A 13945-nucleotide genomic window follows, 5' to 3' on the forward strand; every position below is an offset into this window, starting at 1 on the left:
TATAGATGTTAAATATCACCAAATTTGATACCGTACAAGTATAAAATTGTCCTTGAAATGTGTGATTGTGACATGAAAAAGAACATCTCCAAAAACGGTAAAATAATGCGATTATTTTGTTAGCATGTAACGTTAGCTAACATGACGGGTGTTCGTCTCCACAACCTTGGGACGACGAGTATACCTATGTGGCCAACATAAGCGTTAACACCGGCATCTTTAATAAAAATCCAAATCATTTTTTAATAAAATAATTGAAAACGACATTTCTCAAATTTAATATCGTCTTACATTTTAATATTGTCTTACATTGTCTCTAGCAAATTTGGCCTCCATAAAAACCGAGGTTTCTTGCATGATACTTTCCCCGTCATTTTACTGTTCAATCGAACAATGGAGAGGGAAGACTTTCTTGATCTCCCACCGGGCTTCAGGTTCTATCCATCTGACGAAGAACTTATCGTTCACTACTTGCAAAAGAAAGTGAACTTTTGTTCAGTTTTTCCTTCAGTGATTGGAGAAATCGAGTTATACAAGTTTAACCCGTGGGAACTTCCAAGTAAGAATCATTGCTATTATTGTTGTGTTTGTTACTTAGATATTGTGAGTCCTAGGTTTCTCTTCAAACATATATTTGAGGAAAGGTTAATGACTCTAACATATATATAGAGACAGCAGAAACTTTGTTTCCATGATGTGAGTCAGTTAGCTTGTTTCCATGACGTGAAAAAGAAACGTTATTGATGATGAATTGATGTGATTCTTGTTTACTTGGCAGGAAAAACATTTTCTGGGGCGGATGAGTGGTTCTTTTTTAGCCCGAGGGACAGAAAATACCCAAATGGATCGAGGCCAAAAAGGTCTGCAGGATCGGGTTTTTGGAAGGCGATGGGGAAAGATAAGCCGATTTTTTCTTCTTCAGGGTCAAAAAAGATTGGACTTAAGAAAGCTTTGGCGTTTTTTAAAGGAAGTCCAACGAAGAATGTCAAGACAAATTGGACCATGAGTGAGTATAGATTGCCCGAGTCATCTAACCGATCATCTAGACTAAACGGATCGATGAGGGTAATATAATCATTTCCTCTAAGTTCATATATATCGTACTTACACTATGTTTATTGGTGATAACGATCATGGGCCAAAAATTAGGAAGAAAAATAAACTTACCCTACGTAGGTTTGCCCAGGTGGTGTCCCTCCATTTGACACACTAAAACTTTCCATTTCTGTATTTTTTTTTATATAAAATTATTTTATTATAAATAATGTTTTATTTTTATTTTTCCTTAAAGATATCACCATCATTTATAATTGTTTTTTATACCTAAAAAATAATATTGACATATTTCTTCATATACGATCCTGAATTGCCAGTTTCATAGTATTCTTTTCGTGTGTTTTAACTTTAAAATGAATAGTTTAGCTTGTTTTGGAATAAAAAAACAGTTCTATATATTTCTTTAATTTAAAATAAACTAAAAGAATTAGAGATCATAATGATTAGAAATAAAAGGTTGGGTTATGTTAGGTTAATGAAATATACAATGTTGAAATTGAGTTAGAGTTAAAGGTTATGTAGATGAATAAGGATAATAATCATGTAATAGAATGATGGATTGGATTTGAGTTGCTAATACACCTAGTCTTAGATACACATCATTTTTGTTTGTTGAATATTTTGTTTTATTATATGTGCTATTAATTTTTTATTAGTTGGATGATTGGGTGTTGTGTCGGGTACGACAAAAAGGCAACAAGTCAAAGAACAAATCCAAAGCAGAAGAAAACCCAAAAAATCAACTTCCGATTACAACACAGGAACTCCCTTCACCGTACATCGTTACAAACGCCAATTTGGACATAATTTCTGATAGTATGTTCAAAGATTTTCAATTTATTTCGGCTTCAATTCTTGCGGGTCAAGATCTTCCTTACATTATTGAGACTAGTTCCCCCAAACAGCTTCAAGGTACAAAAACTGACAATTATGGCTTAGCATTTGAAAACGGGCAGCTCTACGAAGAAAACATGTCATTTATTGCAAAGGACGAGAGTGCTAAACGCACAAACATGATATGTGATGATCCATACGATGTTCTTAACATGGTACATTTGGATGTTGTCATGAAACTCATAAAAGATGGATGAATTTTCTAGCTCAATTGGCATCCAAGACTATATGAACTTCCAATACCATGAATTAACAATGTCTATATTACCATGCAAGAACAATATCCATAATAAGGGTTATTACATGATGTACAAAATGTCTCTTTTGTGTAATACTTGTATTTACTTTGGCAAATAAAACTTGTCTTTTTTTGTTTCTATTAAAATGGTTCAAATATATACTTGCATTCACTAGTAGTCTAGACACGGACGTCTTTGAAAGTGTACGAGATGGGCAACCGTACATGACCCATGTCGTGGAAGGGGCCAATTTTACATATGATTAAGTTTATAGTCTAGCAATCGACAATCCAATAATCAAAAACAGAAAAGTTCATGTATTTTTTAATTTCAATAGCCAACGCTACAATTAAAAATTGCAACAACTCATGTTTTGAAAAATTGAAATTAAAATTAAAAATTGCATTTAAGCTAATGTAAATTTACGGTAAACAAAAACTTATGTTTTGTTCCAATTACAAACTTTCAAATTTGCAGCAACTGCAAAGCTCAAACGGCATTTTTTGTTCCTTGTCTTTCTGATTCCATTAGACTCTACCTCTCATTTATATTGCACTTTCGCTCTACCTTTTTATTGTTAACTGAGATTAAACAACTAAGTATTTTTCTATTCCTAATTTCTAAATCTTACGGCATCTTATTTTATATTCTAATTGTTGTCGTCGATTAACGAATGTAGCACACTAACAAACATATTCTAAATAACTGAATAGTGCTACGAGAGTCTCACGATTCATTTAGATACGTAAGATTGCATATTGTATTATCATTTTTTTATTGTCTTTATAACATTTATCGAGTTACGTAGTATGAACAAAGTTTTCTTTTATATATATATATATATATATATATATATATATATATATATATATATATATATATATATATATATATATTTGAGGGGTTCATTTTTATTTTTCACATTGAGTCCTCAAAATCAACAGGACGCCCCTGAGTCGAGCATAGGCAAATATCGGTTGGCCATATTGGTCTCATAATCGATTTAGTCCTTATATATTTTTTTATTCAATTAAGTCCCAAAAACCGGTAATCGTATTCAATTTAACCCTTGACCCGGTCAACAGGTCATCCAACTTTTGAAAATTACATTTTTGGCCCAGATTTCAAAATTTATTACAAATTTGGTCCAAAATTTACACTTTTGGCCCAGATTTTAATTTTTTTTTTTACAAATTTGGTCTAAAATATACCATTTTGGCCCAAATTTTAAAATTTTGTTATGAATTCATCCTAATTTTAGTTATTTTTACAACTTTTTTTTCTTCAAATAAATGTACTCATCTTTATCTTCTATTATTTTTGAAGTGTACTATGAATTTAGATAGAAAATATAATAATTTACATTAAAACGACAGTTACATAGTGCTAACAATAGGTCATTCATGTTGTGGCATTGTTATCACACGAATAAACATTATTTTCACACAATAAAGAGACTTAAATTAGTAAAAAAACAACTTTTAGTATCACTGTTTTTTTTTTGTGAAGTATACTATTAAGTTTAAGAGCCAAAAAGGACTAATAAGTACATTGTTGTTGACAATAAGCCATTTATGTCATAGTAGCAATATAACAATGTCATCGTAGCAGTATAACACACAAAAAACATTGTTTTTACAGACAAAAAGAAACATACTTAATATCTTATGTTATTGGAAATGCTCTAGAAACCATCAAACTGTACCATGTCAACCATACATAAAACTCTACCATTTGTAAACCTAGCGACACTATTGATAAACTTTGAAACGTTTATAAATATGACCCACTTTTATTTATTGAGCTATTAACTAAGACAACTTACTTTAAAAAGTCTACCTAATGATGTTGTGCTTTAATATCTTTGTTGTACTTAAAAAAAATCTTTGTATTTGGTTTATGGTTAGGTAGGTTGTTCAAAATACAATGCTATAATAAAAATCAATGAAATTAAACACACTATTATTTCTTGCATTTAACTCTTTCTTTATTTATCATATGTTTTTATGTTGAACATAGAACAAAAAATATATATTGTTTAACATATTAAACAAGTTAAAAAAGAAAATATTAATAAAACTCATTGGTATAAGTTTGAAACTACTGAACATCTATTTTTAATGCTAAATATAACTAAAAAGATTACAGGTTTTTTTATTTATTAATTACTATGCTTCCAAACGCAAAACATTCAAATTCATAAAGAAAAAACATTCGAATTTTTTTTGAAGAAAAAAAGTTGTAAAAATAACTACAATTAGGATGAATTTATAACAAAATTCTAAAATTTGGGCCAAAAAGGGTATATTATGGACCAAATTTGTGAAAAAAAACTTAAAATCTAGGCCAAAAGTGTAAATTTTGAGCCAAATTTGTAATAAATTTTGAAATAGAGGCCACAAATGTAATTTTTGAAAGTTAGATGACCTGTTGACCGAGTCAAGGGGTTAAATTGAATACGATTGCCGGTTTTTAGGACTTAATTGAATAAAAAAAATATATAGCGACTAAATCGATTATGAGGCCGATATGTAGTGACTTTATTGTAGTTTTTCTTTTATATATATATATATATATATATATATATATATATATATATATATATATATATATATATATATATATATATATATATATATATAAAGCATTTGGTTCAATACTCCTAACTTTTTATGTAATATAAATTATTAGACATAAAGTACAAACTTATAATGCAAAAAGCTAGCTAATATATTCCTTATTTGGAAAACAAAACCACCTTTATGATAACGCCAATTGGGAAGACATGTCATGTGCCTCTACGATTAAATATGTGTGGGTTATCCATTACCAATTTTGTCATAGGTTATGAGGATTTTTTTTTTTATTTCTCGCAAAAAAAAAGTGTTTTTAGGCCAAGTGGTTCAATAAATAATGTTCGATTTTGCTATAACATCCCTGTGATGCCTTTGTTTTCCGATGTAACGGTTGTCAGGTGTGACTTAACGGTTGGTTGTGGTTATGGCTTATATTTGGCCATTTAATGTCATTCATTGATCTTTCTTCTTCGATATAACCGGTCTTCTTGACATGTATAAATAAGGTATCATGTGAGGAAAACTCAATCATTTTAATCAAATTTGTATTGTATGTACCTCTTGGGAATTTTTTCAAACATTGTTTCTAAAACACAATATTAGCAACGAAAGACTCTAAAATCTAAAAGACGTAAACTAATTTTATTCCCAACAAATGACATACATGCAAAGATTGGAAAGAAAACAACAACCATAGAGGAGGTAAAAGTATGACAGTCTTTGTAGTCCTTTGAATCCTCAAAGGAAGGCTAGAATGTTGATGAAGATGGCAAAGATGCAAGCTAGAATCTCTCTATGTGTAACAACAAAACAAGTCACCAAACCACCATTGGATGTGAGTACTTCACTTGATAATAGATTTTCTTAAGCCTCTAATACAAATATCAAAAAAGTCTTCAAAAGCATAATAAACTAAAGCCCCAAAAACTACACAACTAATTTGCTAGAAAGAAGAGATGTGATGTATGCAAGCTCTCAGATTTTTATGCAAAGAGAAGAAGAAAATGTAAACTATTTCTAGCCTCTTCTCTTGTTTATATACTTACACACTTAGATGAAAAGCCTACGCTTTAATTTAATGAGACATTTCTTGCAAGTAAGAAGGATGGTGTATGAGCAAAGTCAAGGAAACAAAACCCCAAAAAAGGAGAGAGAGTGAATGCATTCCACATCATCTCTCTTATATTATGTGCATGACATATTCTAATGGTCTTCACTAAGTCCATAATGTTGTACATGATATTTAAATCATATTATGTGATTAAATATAACCAATTATGATACCTTTTATTATTATTTTCTCAAAAACACTAATTCTCAATTAAATACACGTGAAGATTTAGTTTATTAATAATCATATTACTTAATAAATAATTAATTAGTATTTACTTGTTATATGGAGTGACCCTATAAGATCATATATTATTAAAAAATATCATTTCATAATGATCATTAAGCATAAAGATCTTTCAATCCCCCAATAACACACTGCAAACTGTCATTCATCAACATCGAATTTCCAAAAATCTCAAACCTACACTTGATGTATTAGGTAAGTAATCATTTATCTCTTTTTTTCATAGATATCATATTGGACTTGAGATATGGATCACTGTCAATCTCATTAAGTGTTCAACTTTTAGTAACACCTTAGATGTCTAATTCTCAACGAATAAGAGGAACAAATCTCATCTTGACTACATACGCCTCTCGTATGGTTCATATTATGCCTAATAATAGCGTTTATAATTGTTTGTTTAAAGAACAACATTTGACTACATCAAAGCACAACATTCCTCATACTTAAGTCCTAAATATGTATTTCAGTTATTAATGATACAAAGATATTTCCATTATCAAGTATTCTTCATGATAGTTATCCATGAAGTGATCTTGAACAGTTCGTATCCGAGAGTTTTCTCTAGAAAGTATTTATGAACTTGGTTATAATGCTTGGTCAACCAATCCAATTCATATTAGTCATACTTGATTATTGTTCCCACAATAATAACCGAATATGGATTTTAGAGTGACTACATTACCCAAGGATTAAACATGTTAATATAGAACTAAAACAAGAAATTAACGAAAAAGATCATATTCCATATATATCAAAGTCATTACATTAATTTATCTCACATAGTTCTAACATTCAATACCAAAATAAAGATAAAATCCAATCACTAGAATAGCAAAGTCTGGTTCCTTGAGCATGACCTTCAAACTTTGCTTCACGAATGGGCTTCGTGAATGGGGTTGCCAAATTTTGATGCATGTGTACTTTACGCATACTTATTTCACCACATCAACCTTCAGCTTGAATTTGGTGGAACCTTCAGTTAATGTCCATGGTCTTCTGATGTGATTTAGGCTCTTGGGCTAAGGAAATAACACCCTCATCGTCAAAAAACATTTCGAAGGGATTATGAATAAAAGGAACAACCCCTACATCTCCAACGAATTTCTTCATCCAAGCAGCATCCTTTGCAGCTTCTGAAGCAAAATGTATTCTGACTCTGTAATGGACTGCGCTACACCTCCACAGACGAGGAACATATCCTCAATTCGTTGTAAGTATTTTAGGATGTTCTTTATAGCCATCCAATGACTTTTTCCTAGATTTTATTGATACCTACTTGTCATGCTCATAACACAAGCAAGATCAGGTCTAGTATAATTCATAGCATACATACATTACGGAACCAAATTCCAAAGCATATGGAACATATTTCCTCTTCTCTACCTCAGCCTTTATGCTAGGAAATTGAATGAACTTAGCATTGTGCTCTGTGCCATTGGTAATTATCCTATCTTGGAGTCTTCCATCTTGAACTGCTTCAAGACTTATCCAATGTACATCCTTTGGCTCAAACCTATTAATCGTTTTGATCTATCTCTGTAGATTTCTATACCAAGGATGTATGCTGCCTCACCTAGATCTTTCATTGAAAAATATTAGCCAAGACAAGACTTTACACCTTCCAAAGTCAGAATGTGATTTCCCATGATAAGTATGTCACCCACATAGAGAATAGGAGTGTAACCGAGCTCCCACTAGTTTTCTTATAAACACAAGATTAATCTTCATATATGATAATACCATACTTTGTGATTTCATCATCGTAATGATGATTCCAATTTCGAGAGGCTTGTTTTAATCCATGAATGCATCTCTTCATCTTACACACTTGATTAGGATGTTTTTGATCAACAAAACCTTTAGGCTGAACCACATAGACATCTTTTTCCAAGTTTCCATTAAGAAAGCAGTTTTGACATCCATTTGCCATATCTCATAGCCATGATATGTTGTTATGGTAAATAGCATCCTAATAGATTTAATCATAGCGACTGTGTAAAAAGTTTCATCATAATCAACTCCATAAGTCTGAGTGAATCCTTTTACAACAAGTCTTCTTTCAATGAGTGTAAATTACCATCCATACCAATCTTCTTCTTAAAGATCCACTTACTCCCAATAGTCTTACCATGGGGAGGAAGTTCAACCAAATCCCATACATGGTTTTCTCACAGGGATTGTATCTCTTCATACATGGTTTTAATCTATTTCCAAATTCACGATTTGTCGTTACATTTCGATAGCTGATGGGCTCATTAGCATTCATTATCATGAAGCACTCATCAATGAGAAATCCATATCTATCAGGTTCCTTGTGATAACCCGTTATTTTCGATCTTGTAAAAGTCATCAAAAGTCAAACATATCAAATTAAAGTCAAACTTATTGTTTTGTTAATTTAATAAAGATAAAATAAAACAATTTGATATGTATAAACATTGTGTTAAAGTGTTGTAATTGAAGTAAAACACTCAAGAAACCGAGGATTCTCGCCTTAACCAAAAACCCTTGCAAATCGTTTCTTTCTTCGGACCGCAAACCGGAGGCATCAAACCGTTTATAGCCGAGAACCTTGGACCGAAAACGTGCGAGGCCGAGAGCTACCTTCAATAGAAAACAAACTCGTACAGTTTCCTCTTCGGACCAAAAATGCGAAGCCGAATTAAGGTTTACAGCCGCAAACCTTGCGGGCTTATCTTCTCGGTTTGAATTCCCAACCGAGAACCCTTCCTCGGTTTGTGTTCTCAGCCGAGAACCATTAACCACCTCCCTTTATACTTTATATATATATATATATATATATATATATATATATATATATATATATGTGTGTGTGTGTGTGTGTGTGTGTGTGTGTAAACCGAAAACTTCCTTCATTCTTACACATTACATCCGAAAACTCTAACTTTTCTCTCAAGGAATCCAACCGAAAACACTCCTCTCCTCTCAAGAACATGTGAAACCTCTCATTTCTTTGATTTCCATGCGAAAAACACTTGATTCTTCTTGAAGATCTTGCAAGTATCATCCATTGATCTTATTATCATTCCAAAAACACCTTTCAATCTTCATACATTGGGCCGAAAACAACCAATTTAGCTAGTTTTCATCAAAAACACACCAAGAACACCTAAAAACTATTCTAAGGCTTATTGTAAGTTTTCTTACAATAATTAAGTGTTGTTTAACACTTTAACTTAATATTTAAATTATTCTTATTTGATTTAAATACTATATCGTGTGTAAAAATTATTAGGATACGGCTATAATCACGTATTCTATCTCGAAGATTATTCGCAACCTATTTGTATCTAAGCAAGAACACCCACACAAGGTGAGTTAATACCCCCTCTACTTTTCCAGATTTTTCTATGTTTTTAAGGGGACGGGGGGGGGGGGGGGGGGGGGGGAGGAATACAAGTAAAAACACAATTAATATTGTGTTTAAAATACAAATTGTTTATTTCACTCTTTTATATACATTATAAATATTATACGTAAGAATACTAACTAAACATTTTGTTACCAGACTTATAAACTCTCAAGGTTGTTAAAATTCAAAAAGTTTATATTACATAATTTACAAGCATATAAACTATAATGGGTATAGTTTATGGAATTTATGCACTATTTTATTAATTAAGGGAAAACGGTATGAAAACACACATATAAACTATAATAGGTATAATTTATGGGTCAATTCACAATATCGATCATCTTAAACATAGATATGGAAGAATTTCATCTTTATTTATTAAAAGGTTTTTCCACTTATTACTTGTAATTTCGTTGAAACAATAAATTTGTGAGACACTCACTACTAGAAAAACAGCCTTTTACGACGCGCAATGTGTGTCATAAAACGCTCAGATGACGTGCAAATGCGCGTCAAGAAAGGCCATGTCATAATGGAAGACGACGTGCATTTGGGCGTCATCTGTTTACGACGCACATTTACAACGTGCATTTACGACGCTCAGTTATGACGCGCAATGCGTATCAAGAAAGGCCCTATCATAAAGGATAATGACATGCATTTGCGTGTCGTAACCTTACGACAGGCGTGTTTATGACACGCAAAGCGTATCATTGAAGCATGTGTCATAAAGGAAGACGACACGCATTTTTGCGTGTCATAATTTTAAATTTTTTTAAAATTATATATTTTTGATAGATTTACTAATTTTCAAATTAAATAACACATTAAAAGTCTCATAATACAAAATAAAATACCATAAACAAAAAGATAATTCATTGCACTAAGGACCATGTTAACAAAAGAATATAACATTATATACCATAAGTACCCTCAAGTAATCAATCTCTTACAATGTTACTAAAATACCCTCAAGTAATCAATGTCTTACAAAGTTACTAAGAGACTTATACTCAATTGGTATGTAATATGGCACTAAGAAGCCCAAGAATTGTTTGTGGTTTTCCTGTTCCTGGTGGATCCTACATGGAAAAAAGGTAAGAATTAACATTTTCCAAGTACAATGCCTCAATAAGGAAATCAATGGTAAAAGGCAAATCTAAACAAGAACAAACTTTATACATATATACATTAAAGTATTGTAATACAAAATAACAACAACAAATACCAAATTACCCTTTGCTTACCTTTTCTTATGGCCACCTCCAAAAGTGAGAACTTGATAAAAGATTTAGGTCACACATTCTCTCATCAAGCTCTATATCCAAAAGTGAGAATTTGATAAAAGATTTAAAAAGTGAGAATTTGAAGTACATAATATATTAGGCATATGATAATAAGGAGAGAATTATCTTTTTGTTACGTTTTTTATTTTTAATGCTCCTTTCACTGCTGTAATCCAACACATATTAGGATAAATAAATAAATAAAAACTAACAGAGATTAATGTTCTCTAAAATGAAGAACATGATATTTTATAAAAGAGAGAGTTAATTGAAAATTGATGGATGTTTACCTTTAAAAAAGGAAAAAAGACCATGAAACTCACATCTGGACTTTATATAATCAAAACAATTAAATTAGATATGTTTCAACCCCATTGAAGTAAATGGGTAAAAAAAAAAACAATGACAAAACTTGAAATTAAAATTAAAATCAAATATTGATTCAACGGACACTAAAACGTCTTAATATCAACACCAGAGACAAGTAATTACCCTTTTTGGCTGATCTGTTGCAGCAGTCAGCAACAAAAGAAGTGTCACAGTTAAAAGGATGTGGCAGGTCGGAGGTTGGGAGATTATGAGGGAAGATATAAGTGAAGGGAGCCGAGATGAGGGCCAGAAATTTGGGCCTTCTTCTTACTATAAACCCTAGATGTCGGATAATGTGTGTGTATTATAACAAATCAGAAATTTATCTCACCACATATTGGGTTTTATGGGAACCCAAGAGGCATACAATGATGGTAAAGGCAACCACAAACAATTTCAGAGGATCAAGATTGACTTGTTGGATGAAGTTGAAAATTACCTTTTTGAAATTATCATTCGATCAAGAACTTAGAGTGACTGTATGATTAGATTGGAGATTTCCAATTGAACCCATCAACTAAGGACACACCGGAAACATACATGGTCGATTGTAAAAGTGGATCCATGTGTATGTAAAGAGAGACAGAGGAAGAGAAATTCAAGGTCATCATCAACTCTAACATTGCAAATTTGAATGGTGGTATCCTCCATTCCTATAGCAATGATATTGTTGTCTTGAGGATGAAAGGCCAAGTAGGTGGCAGCAGGTGGTGGGGGCATGAAAATTGCCATGACCTGAAGTCAGTTTAGCCACTTCAGTACCACATGAGAGAAAGAATCACTAACTAATCCATGAATACAAAAAAATGACCTGAACAATTTGATATGCACCGAGGGAACTAGAAAATTACCCTAACACTAGAGGGTTCATGAACTTGGCTGAGATTATTCCAGCTTGCATAAGCTTGAATAAGCATATTAGCATTAGACACTTTATATTGATGTTGACATCATTTAGATACCAGTACATTGAAACCAAATAAGATGAAATTAAACAAGGAGAGAGAAAGAGAAATAAAAGGTTCTAATAGAAAGAAATAAATGTAAGATGCTATAATATGCAAATAAACAAAGGTTTATTTAATCATTCTCATAACTGGTAGGCTCAACCAATGGTCCCTTCACTACTTCTCCTCTTTCTTGAATCCCCAACCACATCTTGGTGATAATCACCTGAAGTTTTGCCCCCAGTAAAAGGACTATCTGCATAATATAAAGTGATCAATCATTTTTTATTCTTTAATTTTGAAAAAGTTGAGAGTAATAAATAGAAAACAACAAAATAAATGCTTATAATCAAGTGGATTGTCACAGAACTGCCATTAAAGAGATATATCAGAGTGAGTTATCAAATTTAAATACCTTTTTTTATAATGAGTTTTGATGTTTATGAAATACCAACCAGGAGGTCCCAAGGACAACAAATTGCTACAGCCCCATCTATAAGAATGTTATCACCATTTGCACCTAGATATTTTACCTTAAATTAGGATTACTTAATGCTAGTCAACTAATTTAACATGTTCATGGATTGGTTAATTAATCTCATATGAAGTGTCTGAATTTGGTTTAATAGTTATAATCTCCAAATTCTCATCATAGTCGACAAATTCAATATAGTTTGGAGGATCTTAGAGATTAATACCATCATATTTGCTCCAAGACTTTTTCCAGTAGTGAAAAAAGGAACACCCAAAGATCTTGAGCGAATATGTTTGACTACTTTGCGTAAATCTCCCGTCCACCCACTATTATAAAAGAAATCAGTGCTTTCCTCAGATGTCTACAAAGACAAAAGTTGAACAACAATTAATACATAGTATGTAAATGTGAATATTCTAACCTGTGTTCTTTCTGGAATATCTATCTCCCAAAAAAAGGAAAAAAGACCATGAAACTCACATCTGCGTTCTTTCAAATTCATCTTCAAGCCTCCTTTCCTTCCCTTCACCACTATCATCATATCTAGTGATTCGTTCTAGTCCCAACTTGCGTTGCCTCAACAGCTCATCCACATCACCAAATATATCATGATCTTTCTGTAAGTGTTTGTTGCTGCATTAACTCATTACTTTTACTACAAAAAATGATTTTTTGTTTATTATGTAAATGTAAATTAACAGGTGAATGGTAGAAGAAAGGGCCGTCTAATTGGAGCATATGAGCTTGCCAAAGCTGTTGAACAATTGGGAGCTAGTGAAATTTTGCTCAACTGTATTGACTATGATGGTAACTAATTAATCAATAATCAAACAAAACACAACTTATTTTTCTGTTTTTTTATATTATTTGATTTTCAGGTCAAGGAAAAGGATTTGACATCGAGCTGATAAAACTAATCTCAAATTTTAATCAAAGTTATGGGCAAAATGTTAATCATGATTATACACGATAATGATTACTAAAATGTGTTTTAAGAAAGTCAAGAAAATCCTGATTGCCCTTCATCAACATCAGAACTTGCTTTCTTTAGTCGCTTAAAGTTTTTACTCTCCTGACATATTCATATGGAAAGTTTTTAAAAAAATCAAAATTATATCAGTTTAAAAGGGTAAAAGGGTAAATATGAAGAAATAAATTTATTAATGCTTTCTTTAGTCGCTTAATCTTTTTACTCTCCTGACAGATTCATATGTAGAGTTTTTAAAAAAATCAAAATTATATCAGTTTAAAAGGGTAAAAGGGTAAATATGAAGAAATAAATTTATTGATTGTACCGTTCGAAATCGGGAAACAATGGAAAAATCTCAACCGGGTGTAGTTTTTTGTTGGTTACATGAATAGGATGG

At 31.7% G+C, this 13945-nt stretch overlaps 1 protein-coding gene across 1 annotated transcript; it reads left to right on the top strand.

The window, feature by feature from the left end:
• Positions 1-393: 393 nt before the first annotated feature.
• LOC111877472 (NAC domain-containing protein 2) lies at positions 394-13551 on the top strand. The gene is made up of 5 exons (XM_023873990.2): positions 394-559; positions 779-1065; positions 1713-2105; positions 13280-13385; positions 13457-13551. The coding sequence occupies exons 1-5, from the start codon at positions 394-396 to the stop codon at positions 13549-13551; spliced, it is 1047 nt and encodes a 348-aa protein (XP_023729758.2).
• The last annotated feature ends 394 nt before the right edge of the window (positions 13552-13945 follow it).

The sequence above is a fragment of the Lactuca sativa genome, chromosome 6 (genome assembly GCF_002870075.4).
Source record: "Lactuca sativa cultivar Salinas chromosome 6, Lsat_Salinas_v11, whole genome shotgun sequence".
In the NCBI taxonomy this organism is placed as follows: domain Eukaryota; kingdom Viridiplantae; phylum Streptophyta; class Magnoliopsida; order Asterales; family Asteraceae; genus Lactuca; species Lactuca sativa.